The following is a 19,447-nucleotide window of genomic DNA, read 5'->3' on the forward strand; positions in this document are numbered from 1 at the left end:
AGTGACGGTGATTTCCAATCTGATTCTGAGGTTTGAGGTATTGTGCACTGCCCAACAGATACACACATTATATTTGTAAGTAATAGTCATTATTGAAGAATAACATGAAAATGTTTTTTATTTCAAATTATGTGTTGCACTTTTTCAAATGTCTACTAAGTTTTTAGGATAAAGATACTGATAACATAATTGGATCAAGAGACTTAATAAGTGGAATTGTTAGGCATTTCTTTTGGTTTAGGCCATTGAAAAAAATTACCTGGACACATAGTGCCCTGAACCAAGAATATCTGGGAATCTCTGATTTAGGGGGTTAATTAAGTAACAAAGCCACTTTGTTTCATGTTCTTAACAAAGATGGTATTTAAAAATTTTTGTCATAAAATTCACTAAAATGTACTTCTTAAACCACAAAATTTTCTAGCTGACTTCAAAGCTTTTAATAGGAAATGTGAGTATGGAGTTGTACTAATAATCCTAGTAAAAGCTGATTCTATTAATTTTAGTATATTTTTTCTGAAAGGGAAAAGTTTTCACTTGTTTACCAAATACATTTTCAATTTCGTGACTTGAGAATGGACTCCATAAGACATATACAATTTAAAAAGTAGTAGTAATTTGCATAATTATCAAAGAGCAATTTATGTTTAAGCTATTTAATTCACTTATTTATTCAACAGGTATAATCCACTTCTGATTGTACTCAAGTGCTGCTCCAGATGCCAGGTGTACACTGATGAGAAAAGGGAGGTATTTTCATTTAAAGAGAGCGTCACAACTGAGTTAAAATTATTTATGCTATGATTACAGAAGCAGGTATCTTTTTATTCTAAAACAGTTTTTGCCATTTGCAGCTGTAGGAGTATTCTCAAGGCTGTACTATGTGTTAGTGAAGTCAAATGCTGTGGGAAGGCAGAATAGGATAAAGGCTAATGCAGCTGAAATATCAACTGTGGTCTCTTTGACCTTTGAAATCTTAATAAAATGGACTTGAAATTCCATATACTCCTGCGAAAGTCCAAAGCCCTCCCCAGATCTCTGCCAAGCCACTGGGTCTATGCTTCTCATGATCATCTCTAGTTCCAGGCTCTCAATCTTCTGAATTAGTTCGTTTTGGGGATCATTTTTATGTTGCCTTTTCTCATCATCCAGTGGTATATAGTCTCTCACTGGGGCTAGAGTGTGGAGAATAAATTAGGGAGTGCAAGATTAGATGTAGGTAAACCATTCCAGGTGAGACACGATGGTAGTTTTTACTAGAATGTAGGATCTATGAGGCTGGATATTTTCACTCTGCCTGATATATAAGTGCACAAACAGTACCTGACACACAATAGGTGCTCGATTACTTTTTCCTAAGATAAGGAGCTCTGAAAAAATACCAGACATGGGGATAAAGATTATTTATTTGGTTTCAGACATGTTAGGTATGAGGCATTTTTGTAACATCCACTGGGGAGAGGTCAAATGCCCAGTTGGATACAAAACTCTGGAGCCCAGGGGAAAGATCTACGCTTGTTAGGTAAAGATGTAAGTCACGTGTGTAGGGCTGGCAATTGAGCTATTTGTGTGGACGACATTGCTCAGAGAGTATGAATGTAAGAAAAGAACTTACAGAAAGAGAAGGAATGACCAGACAGGGAGGAGAAAGAGAAGTCAAGAAAAGAAAGTGTTTGAAGCAGATGGGAGGGGTTAACTGAGAATTCGATCTCTCACATGGTGCTGGGATGTCATTACAAGGGTGACCAAAAAATGTCTTTGGAATAGAGCAACGTGGAGGTCATTGGTGACCATAGCAATAGCTCTTTTGGTGCAGTGACAGAAGTGGGTCCCAAATCGTAAAAGAGTAAACAGTAAGTGAAGAAATTTGGACGATAAGTATTAACAACTCCTAGGGTGTTTTGGATGAGAGAGAGAGGACAGTGGCTGAAGTATGATACAGGCTTGAGGATGGTTAAAAAAAAAAAAAAAAAAACCAAAACTGGAAAGACCTGAACATGATAAAAAGCTGATGGAAGGGGGAGAGAGGGAAAGAGAATGGGAGAGAGCTTGAACATACGATTTAATGGAGAATTAAGGATTTAAAATTCCTGAGAAGGGAGAAGGAAATGAAATCTGTCACAAAAGTAGGAGGAGTCATCTTAAATACGAAGAGCCTTCAATAGCTTCTGTGTTTGAACAGAAGAGAAGGTTCTATAAATGATCATGTGTGTAGGTTTAGAGTTAGGTAGATGAGGCAATTCTCATTTGACTGTTTTTTATTCTCTTTGTAAGATGGAAATTGAAGTGGGTCATCTCCTAGAGTGAGGGCAGAGTGGAGGTGGTAGTTTGAGGAGAATGGAGAAGGCTTTACCTCAGCAACTGAGTTGAGTCCTCTACAGCTATATTTGACTATCCAGGTATAGATACAGAGAGAGTAGATCATTGGATTCATCTGGTGTTGGCTTTTACATGATGGAGTGGGGGAGAAGAAAATCCAGAAGGGTAGGCAGGTCCAGGGCATTAGCAGGAATATTGTTTCATTAATGGTCCAAAGAGTCTAAAGGAGATACATAGGGAATTGAAAAAAGGAGAGAGCTGATAGACTGGGAGAAGATAGAGGTACCCATGGAAAGCAGGTCAGAATTATGTCTGCTTCAAGTTCTCTACAATGTCTTACCTGATCCTCCAGCAAGAAATTGTGATCCTATCTTTTGAATTCCTTTGGCACTTTAGCTGTAAGACTCATGGTGCTTATCATTTGCTACCTTGACATATAGTTATATTATTTATGGACATATCTCTTATTAGACTGAACTTTTGAGGGACAATTGGCCTGAAATCATTGTTATATCCATCATTGTGCTTATTATAATAGTAGGTGCTCAATAACTAATTGTTGAGTAAATAAGTAAGTAGAGTCTACTACTGCTTGTGTTGGGCTACAGTCCCACACTTGCTTATCTCCAAGCCTGAAAGGGCACCACCCACTCAGTGCTAGCCTTATAATCAATGCAGTATTGCAGCTCTTATATTAAATTGTGTCAGTGTGTTGGTGTGCAAACTTGGGAGCTTCCTCGGTTAAAATTTGAAACTGGCCTCCATATACAGGGGGCAAGGTGGTGCTAAAGAAAGAGGCAGACCACTTCAGATTGGTAGACAGCAGGTTAAATAAGCAAGGGAACTTGCTATGAGGCTTGTTTGGGCAGACATGATGAGTACTTTTCCACACCTGCCAGCCAGAATCATTAAAGTTTATATAGAGGCTTTAACTGGGTTCAGTCATGTGTTTTGTCCAGATGGTCTCAACAGCGCATTGCTCTTTCAAGGCTGAATTCTTGAAAATGGCTTTGGCTGTGGGAACAGTGGTACATTTCAAGGACATTTCAAAGGGGTGAGGAACCTCTGATTCTCTGGGGCCAGCTCATGGGCCAATGGGTGGGCACATCCTTTTCATGGTCTCCTCTAACACAGTGCCATGTCTTCTTGCAGATAAAATTATAAATGAACTCTGAATGATCTCACCTTGGCTGGTGCATTAAACCAGGTGCAGAGGCAATGAGTCAGTAAAGTCATTAACCTAGGAGATCAAGCCATTCTCAAGCTAACATCATATGTTCTTTCAAATAATATGTCTCATTGGGTATTCTTAAAATTACAGAGGCTACCATTACATCACAGTGTATGTAGTGAACACTGCTTGCAATATGTGTTAATGAACAAGAATTGATTCTCTTAAAGGCAGAATAAAGCAGAAATGAAGTATCATATATGCCTTGAAATTCAGAACCTATCAGAGTTGCCTTTTTATCCATGGGAAATTATCAAGTACTTGTTATATGCTATAAATAAGCAAGTGCAGGACCAACAACGTCTTGTTTATGATAAGGCTCTGTCTCAAAGGTCACTCATTTTTCAAAATCAGATATCTGTTATAGGGGAAGATCCAATGAACCCTGAATAATGTATTGGGGGGGGTGATGAAGAATTGAAGAGTCTTGCGGTGCTTGAAGTAGTAGAATGTCTGTTAGCAAAATATGGAAATCAGGAGAAGAACTAGTTTAAATGTAGGGATAGAGAGAAGACTAGTTTCATTTTGGACATGTTAAGAAGAGATGCAGCTAAGCACTAGGCATTGGAAACCTATGATAAAATTTGAAAGGGACTTTGGGACTCAAGAGAGATTTGGGAGTTAGTTATGCAGAGGTTATTATGCATGCTCTGAAACTGTCATAGGAGAAAATGCAAGAAGTGTCAGAAGTCTAAGAGAAAACTGTGAGAAGCACCTTCATGTGGGACTGGAAGAACTGCTCATAGTGTGAGATTCAAATCACTTAAAAAAAAAAAAAAGATTTTATTTATTTATTTAGGAGAGTGAGAGAGTGCAAGGGGGTGGGGGAGAGGGGAAAGCAGAGGGAGAGGCAAACCCCCCACTGTGCAGGGAGCCCGACATGGGGCTCAATCCCAGGACCCCAGGATCATGACCCAAGCTGAAGGCAGCCGCTTAAACCGACTGAGTCACCTAGGTGCCCCTCAAATCATTTTTAATTTCATCTCGGATTCCTGTTGCAAAAGTCACTGCCCTAAGCTAACCATTTGTAATAAATGAATTTCCAGACATCATCTCTGGCAAGAGATGGAACTAAAAATTAAAGTATTCAATTTAAATTTAAATTAGCAAAATTTCAAGTATTTGAAGATAAGAACTTTTATCTGAACCCCTTCGACTCCATCTCATAATCCACTCACCAAAGGATAGGCTACACTGGCAGCGTAGACAGTGGAAGGTGTCCTGAGGGGTTGTCACTGTTTAACTAGTCAACAAGACAGGCTCTTTTTCAGTGTTCAACTTCAGTTACTAAATACATTTAACCTTGTTGAATGGCTGTAAATTCATTTTATCCAGATTCATGCAGAGTTGGGTTAGGACTGGTGAGACAAACAGCAATGAAGTCTGGGTAATGTCCTGTCTACACCTACTCACCAATATGTTAACCATGGTACTAGGCTGACTTTGCTTATAGCTCTGGGCCATGGTAATTTATAGCCCTTCGGAATAATAGTAAATTGGCAGATATGTTAAAAAAAAAAACAAACCCAAGGTGGAATCACTTCAAAAGTTCATGTACTCCTGAAAAACATTTCCAAAATAGATGATTTTCTCTGCTCTGAATGCGGTTGTACAGTTATTTGTTCATTTATGAGCATCATTTAGTGACTGAATTCAGTTCCATGCCCTCAAGGACATGCACCAGAATCTCTCAGGACTGCTGCTGCTCTGAATGGACAGCTGTACTCTAAAATTCCATATGGCCTCTTGAGTTGCTTTGTAATATTAAAACCACATTTCCTTTTCTCCTTTTGCTTTAGGTCTTGGGAGCTGTTGACAATAATATGGGTGATGGCTGCTCTCAGAAGACAGCTACTGCTAATATTCTCCGCTTCCTGTTGCTGGTGTTGATTCCGTGTATCTGTGCACTCATCGTCCTGCTGGTGATCCTGCTTTCCTTTGTTGGTGAGTGATGCTGCTGTGAGAGAAAAATGAAGTCAAAATTCAAATGAGCCTAACCATGATTTCTATTTAGTACTTAGGTAACCTAAAGGGTCAACTTGATGGAGGTTTATCCATTGATTATCTTAGGAACTCTGAAGTTTTAGCCACAGAAATCATTCTGCTGGTTATTCCTATTATAGGAAATTGATGGAGTAATTGATGTAAAGCATTCAAGGTGTAATTACCAGGTGTCAGGCACTTTGAAAGTCCCTGAGAACTTAGGGATGTCTTCCATAGGAACTCATGGTTGAGAGGAAGACATGATTATGACTTAAGGCAACACATGTTGATGATGGAGGCATATGCAAGGTACTTTGGGGAACAAAGAAGTCTTCATGAGGCACTAACATTTTAACCTTTGGAATAGTTCATAGAAATTCAGGAAAGAAGGCAATCACGCATGAATTTGGCAGAGAAAGCAGCAAGTGCCAAAGTATGACCCTGTGATAGATGGAGACAGACTTAGGATAGTGGGTAGAATCTTGGCACTGGGAAGAAAAGCAGCTAGATTGATAGATGAAATCCGAATGACACAGGACCTTGCATGTTGTCCCAAGGAAATTGGGCTTCAACACCTGGATTATTGGTTTTCAAACTCTACTCCATGGGAACAAGTTTCAGGGGAGGAGTTTCAACGTTTTGACTTACAATTCTACAAATTAAATCTTAAACACATGCTCAAACTAAAAGTTTTAACCAAGTGGAGAGCAGCAACCAAATAATTTGTGCTGACAGATCAATTCATTTGTATTTGGATCTTGCTATCTTTTTAAATAAACAATATGTTAAACTTAAAAGGCGAACGATTGGAGGAGGAAATCCAAAATATTACCTTTGGTAGCTACCTATTGCTATGAATTCAGATTTTTTTTTTCACATGTAGGCAAGTAAAATAGAGAAATAAATACCAAGATGATTCTGATCAAATTGCTTACCAACAATCTTGAATTTTTTATTTCACCAAAACTACCTATTATTTTCTCAATGTCTGGTTTTTAATATGACACACATTAACAACTTATACAGCAAATTAATCCTAATAAAATACAGTTTGTATCTATTTGTAGATATTAGGATCTTATCCGATATTTCTTTGAAAGTAGTATGAAAATGCTTGAAAACCATTGCTATGGGTGGTAGTTTACCATTGGAGGATCTCTCCAAGTGGGGAGAAATCTGATCAAATTTGTATTTGCAGAAGACAGTAGACCTAGATGCACTGCAGAGGATTGGAGGCAGAAAGGATTGGAGGTGGTTTTGAGGTTTTGAGGCTCTGGCTGTGCCTACATTAGCATTTGTTAGCATTAAGTTAGCATTAAGGCATTTGGTGCATTAAAATCAACAGAAATCGGGGCCCTTGGGTGGCTCAGTGGGTTAAGGCCTCTGCCTTCGGCTCAGGTCATGATCTCAGGGTCCTGGGATCCAGCCCTGCATCAGGCTCTCTGCTCAGTGGGGAGCCTGCTTCCTCCTCTCTCTCTCTCTGCCTGCCTCTCTGCCTACTTGTGATCTCTCTCTCTCTGTGTCAAACAAATAAATAAAATCTTTAAAAAAAATCAACAGAAATCAAGACTGACTAGATTTTGGTGTGAAGGAGAAGAGGGATCAATATTGACTGCTTGATTTTTTGCTTGGGAAATCAGGATGATTTTGGCACCATCTGTTAACGTGGGACATAAAGGTAGAGGAGTGGGGCGCACAGAGATGGAGGGCAGGTTGGAAGTTGAGTTTGGTCATGTTAACTCAGAGATACGTGGGGGACAACAAAATATGGTGGTGCCATAGTCCGGGTGCATTCATCTTGGGCAAATTCAACAGTACAGACAGGACCAAGAAATGAATGTAGGAATATAGGAACATGTTGCTTTTCTAAGGACATTTCAAGGGAAATTGCAACTCTATATGATTTTTGGTTCTGTGCTCACTTTAGAACTTAACCTCCACTGCACTGTTATTAACCTGAAGCTGGAAGTATCCAGAAAGGGAGCTCAGAAGGGAGTCCTGACTTCAGGTATGAAGGTGGGAGTTTGACTGGCAGTTGAAACAGGAGAAGTAGATGAACCAGAAAGAGGATGTGTCCTGATGAAAAGCTGAGGGCAGGGGCACCTGGGTGGCTCAGTGGGTTAAAGCCTCTGCCTTCAGCTCAGGTCATGATCCCAGGGTCCTGGGATCGAGCCCCACGTCGGGCTCTCGGCTTAGCAGGAAGCCTGCTTCCCCTCCTCTCTCTCTCTGCCTGCCTCTCGGCCTACTTGTGATCTCTGTCAAATAAATAAATAAAATCTAAAAAAAAAAAAAAGAAAAAGAAAGAAAGAAAAAAGAAAAGCTGAGGTCAAAGGCCCTGGAATATTTAAGGGGGAAGATAAAGAAAGAGGAGGAAGTAAGGGATACAGGAAGAATGGTCAGACAAGAAAAGACCCTGGAAATGCTGGGTTTCACAGCTGCCAAGAGAGGAGAGACACTGCAGAAGTCAGAGGGTGATAAGAAAACAGAGAGGGAGTAGGCTCTGTCAGTTGAGAGTCTGCCTTTGACTCATAAGCAGGGAGCCTGCTTCTTCCTCTCCCAGCCCACCCCCTCCTATGCACGCACTCCTCCTAATAAATAAATAAGATTTTTTTTTTTTTTTAAAGAGAGAAAGTGGCTCAGCACAGCAGCATTCAGGTTTTTTCTTTTTTTTTTTTTTTTACTTTATTTTATTTTTTCAGTGTTCCAAGATTCATTGTTTATGCATCACACCCAGTGCTTCATGCAATATGCACCCTCCTTAATACCCACCACCAGGCTCATCCAACCCCCCACCACCCCTCCCCTCCAAAACCCTCAGTTTGGTTTTCTTTTTTTTTTTTTCTGAACAGCATGTTATCTTTTTCTTTTCTTTTCTTTTTTTTTTTAATTTCTTTTCAGCATAACAGTATTTATTGTTTTTGCACCACACCCAGGGCTCCATGCAATCCTTTGTTTTTTTTTTTAAAGATTTTATTTATTTATTTGACAGAGAGAGATCACAAGTAGGCAGAGAGGCAGACAGAGAGAGAGAGGAGGAAGCAGGCTCCCCGCTGAGCAGAGAGCACGATGCGGGACTCGATCCCAGGACCCTGAGATCATGACCCGAGCCGAAGGCAGCGGCTTAACCCACTGAGCCACCCAGGCACCCATAATCCGTGCCCTCCCTAATACCCACCAATTGGTTCCCCCAACCACCCACCCCCCCACCCCTTCAAAACCCTCAGGTTGTTTTTCAGAGTCCACAGTCTCTCATGGTTCACCTCCCCTTCCAATTTCCCCCAACTCCCTTCTCCTCTCCATCTCCCCATGTCCTCCATGTTATTTGTTATGCTCCACAAATAAGTGAAACCATATGATAATTGACTCTCTCTGCTTGACTTATTTCACTCAGCATAATCCCCTCCAGTCCCGTCCATGTTGATACAAAAGTTGGGTATTCGTCCTTTCTGATGGAGGCATCATACTTCATAGTGTATATGGACCACATCTTCCTTATCCATTCATCCGTTGAAGGGCGTCTTGGTTCTTTCCACAGTTTGGCGACCGTAGCCATTACTGCTATAAACATTGGGGTACAGATGGCTCTTCCTTTCACTACATCTGTATCGTTGGGGTAAATACCCAGTAGTGCAATGGCAGGGTCATAGGGAAGCTCTATTTTTAATTTCTTGAGGAATCTCCACACTGTTTCCCAAGGTGGCTGTAGCAGTTTGCATTCCCACCAACAGTGGAAAAGGGTTCTCCTTTCTCCACATCCTTTCCAACACACGTTATTTCCTGTCTTGCTAATTTTGGCCATTCTAACTGGTGTAAGGTGGTATCTCAATGCAACCCATGGAATGGGAGAAGATATTTGCAAATGACAGTGCAGACAAAACGTTGATATCCAGGATCTATAAAGAACTCAAACTCAACACACACAAAAGAGATAATCACATCCAAAAATGGGCAGAAGACTGAGGGTTGCTGGGGGGAGGGGAGGTGGCAGAAGGGGGGTGGGGTTATGGACATTGGGGAGGGTATGTGCTTTGGTGAGTGCTGTGAAGTGTGTAAACCTGGCGATTCACAGACCTGTACCCCTGGGGATAAAAATATATGTTTATAAAAAATAAAAAATTTAAATTAAAAAAGAAGAAAAATGGGCAGAAGATATGAACAGACACTTCTCCAATGAAGACATACAAATGGCTATCAGACACATGAAAAAATGTTCATCATCAGTTTGGTTTTCTATTGGGAGTTTTAGTCAGTCTGTGCCCACATTGTACTAACTGTGGCCAGCTCTCAGGCTACAGGCTGGACAAAACTGAAGTTCATCTTTGCCACCCTTTCCTTCCAAGACTCCATACCCCTCCAGAGTTGGTCAGCTTTGGTTTCTTTTCCAGGGTCTTCAAGTACTTTTTTGTGTGTTTTGTCTAGTTTTATCGGTATTATCTGTGCGAGTGTCTGTCTGGTTCTACCAATCATACTGTTGTCAGTTTTCAATCTAATTCTGGCAATAGTGTATTCAGAGGCTCACAAACATTGAAAATGACTTCCTTTCATTCTCAGGGTAGAATGCAAATAGAAGTTTTAAACACATTTTAAGTACCTCAGTGCTGAGAGGCCTCTCAACAGAGGAGAGAAGCAATTAAGATAGTGCCTTATTTCGGTTAAGTTTGTTTATTTATTAGTTCCTATCCTTATAGCTTTATTGAAATTTTAGTATATTCACAGGTAAGTGTAACCCTCGCTACAATCAATTTTGGAACACTTTTACCACTTTAAGAAGAAACTGTACTTTTTACTGTCAGTCTCCTGTCTTTCCATAGCCCCCCTGTCCCAACCCTAAGCTATCACTAATCTGTGTAATAATGTCTCTATAGATTTCCCTATTCTGGACATTTCATATCACCCTATGTGATTTTTGTAACCAGTTTTTAAAAAATATTTTATTTATTTATTTGACAGGCAGAGATCATAAGTAGGCAGAGAGAAATAGGGGGAAGCAGGCTCCCCACTGAGCAGAGAGCCCGATGCAGGGCTCGATCCCAGGACCCTGAGGTCATGACCTGAGCCGAAGGTAGAGGCTTAATCCACTGAGCCACCCAGGTGCTCCTAACCAGTTTTTTTTAATTTGGCATAATATTTTCAATGTTCTATTATATTTCTACTATAGTCTACTATATCCTATTATGTTCCATTTCATGTTCTATTATATTTCAGTATTTCATCCCTTCTTACAGCCAAATAATATTCTGTTGTGTGGATTTACCACTTTTTCTTTGTCCATATACCAATTTTAGTTGTTTCCATCTTTTGCCTATTATGAATAATGTTGCTCTGAACATTCGTGTACAAGTTTTTGTGTGAACATATGTTTTCATTTCTTTTGGGTTTATACCTAGGAGGAGATTTCTTTTATTACTGTATATGGGATTAGGAAGTATACCATTTATAACCACTTCTAAGTACCACTATGGCTTATATTTAGGTAACCTCTAGAAAGTGGGGGTTTCCTGGACATTTTCTTCAAAAGCATTCTTTTCATAGATTCGGCACCAGATGATATATGGATATATTAAGTAATATCTCCTCAAATAAACATTTCCTATTTTATAACTGAGATGTTTGTTGCTGTACTGAGCAATAAAACCATTTATATCTGTGTTTAAAAAAAAACTCATTAAATCCTGCTTACTTTCAAACATGTTCTTTTTGGTTTGCGTTTATAACTCCATACTCTTTCAAAGTTTTATAGTTATTTATGGGATAGCTATACTATGGGATGGTGGGATGCCAAATTTGTATAAATTTTGTAAAAATAACAGGAGCTATAGCTTCAAAAGACAAAGCTAATAGTGAGAGGATCGTTATTTGGGAAAAGATAATAAAAGCTGTAGGCTAATACATATGCATTATGTGTCTCTAATTTTGTCTCTTTGGGCTTCTCTCATGTATAAAATCAAGTGGCAAAGAGATTCCTGAAGATAAGAGAGTTGGACTTTTCTGAATAATTATTTCAGTGGCAGGATATAGAACAGAGCAATAGCAAATAGTTTCTCTCCTCAACCCCCAAAACCAAAGTTGGAACTACAAAGTCTTAGTTTAGTTTAGTTTAGTGTTTCTAAAATCAGCAGAAACCGTTAGCTGTCCATATGGTTCCAAAGATTTGGACTCTAAAATAAAGATTCTGTTTTTTAAAAAATCGAAGTCCAGGATCAGATAGATTACAAGGTGGATTTTACCACACATTTAAGGAAGAGTTCATATGTACTCTCCTTAAACTATTTCAAAAAATAGGGGTGCCTGGGTGGCTCAGTGGGTTAAAGTCTCTGCCTTCAGCTCAGGTCATGATCTGTGGGTCCTGGGATAGAGCCCCGCATCAGGCTCTCTGCTCAGCAGGGAGCCTGCTTCCTCCTCTCTCTCTCTCTGTCTGCCTCTCTGCCTACTTGTGATCTCTGTCAAATAAATAAATAAAATCTTAAAAAAAAAAACTATTTCAAAAATAGATGAGGAAGGGGAGCTCACAAAGACATTTTATGTGGCCAGCATTATCCTGATACCAAAACCAGACAAAGACAACACACACACACACACACACACACACACACACACACACATACAAAACCACACACAAACTATAAGCCAATATCTTTGAAGAACACAGATGCAAAAATCCTTAACAAAATAGCAAACCATTCAATAATACATTAAAAGGATTATTGCCACAATCAAGTGGGATTTATTCTGGGGATGCAAGGATAATTTAATATTTGCAAATCAATCAATGTGATAAACTACATGAACAAAATGAAGAATAAAAATCATGTGATCATTTTAATAGATGCAGAAAAGCATCTGACAAAATTTAACAACAGTTCATGATAAATACTCTCAACAGTGTGAGTGGAGGGAACATACCTCAACCTAATAAAGGTCATGTATAAAACACCCACAGCTAACATCATACTCAATTGGGAAAAACTGAGAGCTTATCTCTAAGATCAGAACAAGACAAGGATGTCCATTCTCAGTACTTTTATTCAACATAGTACTGGAAGTCCTAGCCACAGCAATCAGAAAAGCAAAAGAAAGAGTCATCTATATTGGTAAGGAAGAAGATAAGCTGTCACTATTTGAAGATGACTTGATACCATATATAGAGGATCCTAATGACTCCACCAAAAAACTATTAGAAGTAATCACTGAAGTCAGCAAATTTGCAGGATACAAAATTAACCCCCAGAAATCAATAGTATTCCTGTACACTAAGAATGAGTAGCGCCAATAGGAGAAATTACAAAAACAATTCTATTTACTATTGCACCAAAAAGGATAAAATACCTAGGAATAAACTTAACCAAGGAAGTGAAAGACCTATACTCTGAAAGCTATAAAACACTGATGAAAGAATTGGAGATGACAGAAACAAACGGAAAGATATTCCATGCTCATGGATTGGAAGAATGAGTATTGTTAAAATGTCCATACCACCCAATGTCCAAACAGTCTACAGATTCAGTGAAGTTACTCTCAGAATACTAAGAGCATTTCTCAAAGAACTAGAACAAGTAATATTAAAATTTTGATAGAACCAAAAGGACCCCAAATAACCAAAGCCTTCTTGGGAAATAAGAACAAAGCTGAAGAGATGACAATCCCAGGTTTTAAGATATACTACAAAGCTTTAGTCAAAACAATATAGTGCTAGTGTGAAAACAGACATATAGATCATTGAAAGAGAATAAATAGTCCAGAGATAAAGCCATATTTATATGGTCAATTAATCTATGACAAAGAAGGCAAGACTATAACATGCAATGGGAAAAGTCTTCAACAAATGGTGCCGGGAAAACTGGACAGCTGTAGGCAAAAGAATGAAACTGGACCACTTTCTTATACCATTCACAAACATAAACACAAAATGGATTAAAGAGGTAATGTGAGATCTGAAACCATAAAATTTCTAGAAGAAAACATAGGTAGTAATTTCTTTGATAGTGGCCATAGAAATGTTTTTCTTGATATGTTTGTTCTAGCAAAGGAATCAAAAGCAAAATTAAACTATTGGGACCCCATAAAAATAAAAAGCTTCTACACAGTGAGGGAAACCATAAACAAAACAAAAAGACAATGTACTGAATGGGAGAAGGTATTTACAAGATATATCTGATAAGGGGTTAATACTCAAAATATATAAAGAACTTATACAACTGAACACCAAAAAAAAAAAAAAAAAACCCAAATAATCTAATTAAATATGGGCAGAGGATCTGAATAGACATTTTTCCAAAGAAGATGCACAGACACATCAAAAAATGCTCACCATCATCAATCAAGGAAGTTTGCAAGGAAATGCAAATTAAAACAAAATGAAATATAATGTTTTGGCTCTCAGAATGGCTAAAACCAAAAACATAAAGAAATGATAAGTGTTGGTGAGGATGTGGAGATAAAGGAACCCTTGGGCACAGTTTTTGGGAATGCAAATTGGTGAAGCTCTTGTGAAAAACAGTGTGGATATTCTTCCAAAAAAATTGAGGGTTGCTGGGGGGAGGGGGTTTGGGAGAAGGGGGTGGGTTTATGGACATTGGGGAGGGTATGTGCTTTGGTGAGTGCTGTGAAGTGTGTAAACCTGGTGATTCACAGACCTGTACCCCTGGGGATAAAAATATATGTTTATAAAAAATAAAAAATTAAAAAAAAATTAAAGGTAGAATTACTGTGTGATCCAGCAATTCTACTACTCAGATTTGCTCAAAGAAAATGAAAAAACTAACTCAAAAAGATACATGCACCCCTATGTTTACTGTAGAATTACTGACAATGGCCAAGATATGGAAGCAGTCCAATTGCCCATCAGTAGACTAATGGATAAGAAGAGGCAGTATATCTATATCTATATCTATAGATATATAGATATGAAATGGAATATTTTGTGGTCATTTATAAAAGGATGAGATCTTGCTATTTGTGACAACATCGATGGGCCCAAAGTCTATTATGCTGAGTGCAATAGCTCAGACTGAAAAAGATAAATACCATATGATTTCACTCATATGTGGAATATAAAAAACACAAAGCAAGTAAATAAGCAAACAAACAAAAAGCAGAATCAGACCGTAAGTACAGAGAACAGATTGATGGCTGCCAGAGGGAAAGGGATGGGGGATGGGCAAAGTGGGAGAAGACGGGTGGGAGATACAGGCGTCCAGTTACCACCAGTTGAATAAGCCACAGGAATAAAAGGCGCAGCATAGGGTACACAGTCAGTGATATTTGAGTAGCCTTGTACGGTGACAGACGGTAACTACACTACACTTGTGAGCATAGCGTAACAGAAGTTGAATTACTATGTTGCATGCATGAAACTAATGTGACACTATGTCAATTATACTCAAAAATGTTTTTTAAAAAAAGATTTAGGGGGTACCTGGGTGGCTCAGTTGGTTGGACGACTGCCTTTGGCTCAGGTCATGATCCTGGAGTCCCGGGATGGAGTCCCACATCGGGCTCCCAGCTCCACAGGGAGTCTGCTTCTCCCTCTGACCTTCTCCTCGCTAATGTTCTCTCTCACTGTCTCTCTCTCAAATAAATAAATAAATAAATACTTTAAAAAAAATAAAAATACAAAAAGATTTAGGTTGTTGAAAGACATTGAAAGGAAAACTGAAGAGTGGGGAAGTTATAATATTCTACCTAGGTTTTTATTTCTTTAGTTATAGCTTAATAATGGAGAGCCATGTGACATAGAAAAATAATTTATAATAATTTTATAAGGCTGGGGTTTAGTGTTCTTCCTCTTCCATTTACTAGATGTGTGGGTTTTGGTCAGATCCTTCAACTTCTCTGTCAGAGGAAGAATTAAATTCTTACTCATGTTACAGAATTATTATGTAAGTCAAATGAAATTAAATTTGTTGTAGCTTTTTCATAAACAACAAAAGTTATTATGGAAGTAAAGAATTAGATTTTATTATACTCAAAAATTGACTAAAAACGTGTTTATTTCTTTTTAACTCTATCCATAAGAACTAAAATTTTTGTGTTATGATCCATTGTCATTGTAATCCCAGAATTCATAACCTCAATAACTCTACAACCTAGCCATTGCCACAATATGTTTTAATTGCCAGTGAAGTCACTAGGAAGGAATAAATTTGACTGTGGGATTTGCAATGGATGGCAAGTTTCACACAGCTCTTATACTTAGACCCGAAGATTAATTTCAGAGGCTAATCCATTTCTTATCAGAATTAAGCCAGCAGCAGGTCATGCTGCCTTCCCATGCCTACAAGAGTTAGCTTTTGTGATAGAGTACTTTATTAGAGATTGCATCGATATCTGCCTTAAATTATATGTAAATATATAAATAATACATAAACACATATACACAATATTTAAAGTAAAATTATTTTGGTATGTTGGGAAACATTCGGCAAAATAGAATTATAGTGGTATTTTGGCTCTATTCGACCCTTTAATGAACATTTATTGAGTGCAAGGCAGTGTGTTATGGCACTGAATAAAACCTACCCTCGTGGGCTCCACAGTTCAGTGAGGGACGAAGGCATTAAAAAATGATCCCACAATTAATTAATGACACCAGAGGTGACTCCGATGTGGGAGGAGACAATTGCTATGTGAGTTTATGACAGGGGCCCAAAGCTAGTTTGAGTCGAGGACGGTTGGAGTGGCACTTTCAACATGAACTCCACGAGGATGTGGAGTGTGGGAGTGACTTGGTTGATCTTCAGAGGCTTTTACAAGGTGCCTCTGGCAGGTGTGGGGAGAGAAGGTTGAAGTGGGTAGAGTATGTGGCAGGAAGAAAAAATATGGGGTTATTGCAACAGTTCTCCAAGTGTAGGGTGTTTTGGACTTTTGCAAACTATTAGTCATCTTAATTTCACCAAAGTTATGGTCCAGAAAGTCTCATTAGCTTGTTTCCTGTCTTCTTTCCCAGGCTCTTGAAGTCTTGATTTCAAAGGCCCTTCTATTCATCCACTTCTAAAATAAATTTTGTTTGTTTTAACCATAAGCTTATCAAGGGTGGTCTAAGGTAGCTTTCCTAATTTTCGTAGTACTGTGAAAGGACAGTGTGTGGCCAGTTAATGCTTTGTTTTGTCATGCAGTGAAGAAGAAAGACAAATTATAGTGGTGAAGATTGTAGGAAATATGGCAAATAGCCCATTTTTCTTGAACTCAGGAGAAATATTCCTCGACAAAAGTGACTTTCCGCTTCAAAAATGCTAGCTGAGCTAAAGTTTTCTCTCAGCAAACTTCTTTACGCTTGTGGCTTTTATAAGAACTTGGAATTAGAAGAATTTTAACTTCCTAACTTAGAATATTTCATTTCGATTATCACATTAATATGGAAAAACTTCCCAGATCCTTATTTCCATACACCAGAAATCTAAGATCCTGTATGACCTTTTATGACCTGACTCCGTATTCCTAAGTCCCCCATATTCCTTGAATAACCCTGGCCTTCAGGTGTAGATTCATGGACATAGAGTTCTCAAACTTGAGAATAGTTTTTCTTTAATTGCTCAGGCCTGAGGTTATATGTAATGTTTAAAGCTTTCTGAAATAGGAGTCTAAACCCATGTACTCAAAGTGTAGTGCATGGGGACAATGTCAACATTCCTTGGGAGTTTGTGTGAAATGAAGATCCCACTCCAGACCTCTTGATCTTGCATTCTAGCAAGATCCCAAGGTGATTTCTGTGCTTGATCCTGTCCTCAACACGCCGCAATCTGATCTTCCCTCTTTCTCTTTTTGTCATACTACTAAATGTCCTTTCTGAGGCACCAGTGACTTTTTATCCAATGCACAGCATTTGAAACCAATGTGCATTTGAATAAGACTTTTTTAAAAAAAAAGATATAAAATTAAAAAAGTAAAGAAAAGAATATAACAACCAAAACTGGGTAATGGAGAGCAGGAGGGTGGTCAGAGGAGATAGATTTTCATCTTCATTCTTAATGTGGAGCCAATCGTTTTCCTAAAATAGAGAATGAAGTTTGACTTTTTTTTAAAGATATTGTTCAAAATTAATAAATAAAAATGATAAATACCACCACTTGAAAAACAAAACATCTTGGTGGAAAGACTAGGCTTTGAAGTCAGACTGCATGGTTTTGAATTCCCGCTCAGTTGCTGGCTTTGATATCTTGAGCAATTTTCATAGAACTTTCTAGTTCTCTTTTGTAAAGTGAAATGATATTAGTATCTACTTCATAAGGTTGTGAAGAGTAAATGGAATAATGGATTTAAAATGCTTAGCAGTAAATGCTCAATAAGTGTAATTATTATTGTCCTTTAAAAAAAAAAACAAAACACAAAAACCTCATGCTTTCTCTCTGTGCTTGTTTTTGCCAGTTTCAAGGGAGCATGTTCATGGTTAGTTGGTGCCAGCAACATTGTCTGTCATTCAGCTGGGATCATATGACCAGATATGATCTTATCCAGTCTTAATTACTCCTTTCTTTTCAAAATGTGCTTCTGTTTTGCCTGCATGTTCTCACTTCTGATTTTTCTGCTATTTCTTGACAGCTCTTTCTCTGTCTGCTTGAGTTCATCTTTCTTTACCTAGCCATTAAATGCTGGGATTTCTGTCCTAAGCTCTCTCTTTCTTCTCACTTGACACCCATGCCCCTCTCGGCAATGTCATCCACTCCCATGCCTTCATTATCCATACATTTCAACAAATAGTCATTAAGGCCGACACTGGTGCCCAACATTCTGCTGAGATGCAGACGTGCATAATGCATCTTCCTACCTTCAAGGAGGCAGACAGGAAAACAGACGATCGTTCTTGAGAGTAGGTGTGATCCAAAGAGTGTGTGCTCTGGAAGATATAAATTTGTGGCGGTCTGGCAAATCATTCTGGAGGAAATGTTAAGGTTCTTTAGATTTAGACTTTTTTCCCCTTGAATGTTTTGCAAGCATTGTAAACTCAATGTATTTGTAAATTATCTGTTGTAACAGTCAGGAGAGGCTGTGCTGTCCTGTATAACAAAAGTAATCCTAAAATAGTAGTGGTTTAAAAACAACAAAGGTATTTTCTCCTTGGTGTTACAAGTCCTTTGTGAATGGCACGGGGGCTTTGCTCACTGAAATCATTCAGGGACTAAAGTGAGGGCCAGCCATCATCTTGCACCTGTGCAAATTATTGTGCCTGAGAAAAAGGAAAAGAGCCCTGGAGATTCTTTTTTTCTTTTTTTAAAGTGTATGATACAGTATTATTAACCACAATCACCAGGCTGCACACTAGATGCCCAGAACTTACTCATCTTATAACTGGAAGTTTGTACCCTTTGACCAATGTCAAAAAAGTCCAGAGACAGGGAATTAGGTCAGAGAGTGTAACCCACGTATGTGTCTTAGTAGAATGCAAGAGAATTGAAAATTTTTGATCAGTAGCCCTAATGATTACCACTTCTCTCGCAGTGTAGGGGTGGGGGGAGGGTCCCTTCAGATACACTGTAATTCAAACCAGAAACCGGGAAGGGACCTCTGACTTGTTCCCTGTCACTCACAATTTTGCCTCTGAAAACTCTCTTCTAAATGTTACCTTTGTCTTGGTTGCTTTTGCCTTGGGTCAGGCCATACTCTTTTCTCACTCGGACTATTGCAGTAGCATCCTTATTATCCTCCAGACTTGACGCCATTCCAGCATCATCCTGCTGCCCCAGTAATCATTCCATTGTGCCACCCCATCTAAGATCCTACAAAATTCCTCATCATAAGAACAATTCCAGGACTTTAAGAGGAACTACTCTTCATAATGTGGCTGCTTCTCCTTCTCTCGCTTTCCCTCCTGCCAGTCCCCCGTGTGCTGGCTGTATTTAATGACCTGCTGCTGGGCTTTGCATATCTTCCCCTTTGTTCCATCTAGAAAGTTCTCCATTCCCTATTACCACACCCCTT

At 38.7% G+C, this 19,447-nt stretch overlaps 1 protein-coding gene across 4 annotated transcripts in view; it reads left to right on the forward strand.

Moving 5' to 3' along the window:
• Positions 1-19,447, forward strand: part of CORIN (corin, serine peptidase) — a 246,408-nt gene that overhangs the window by 28,580 nt on the left and 198,381 nt on the right. For all 4 annotated transcript variants that reach the window (XM_082728362.1, XM_082728363.1, XM_082728364.1 and 1 more), the window contains one exon: positions 5,350-5,494. In XM_082728362.1, coding sequence (XP_082584488.1) covers positions 5,350-5,494 — 145 coding nt within the window. The remainder of the gene's footprint in view (positions 1-5,349; positions 5,495-19,447) is intronic.

This window comes from Mustela nivalis, assembly GCF_964662115.1.
Source record: "Mustela nivalis genome assembly, chromosome: 4".
In the NCBI taxonomy this organism is placed as follows: domain Eukaryota; kingdom Metazoa; phylum Chordata; class Mammalia; order Carnivora; family Mustelidae; genus Mustela; species Mustela nivalis.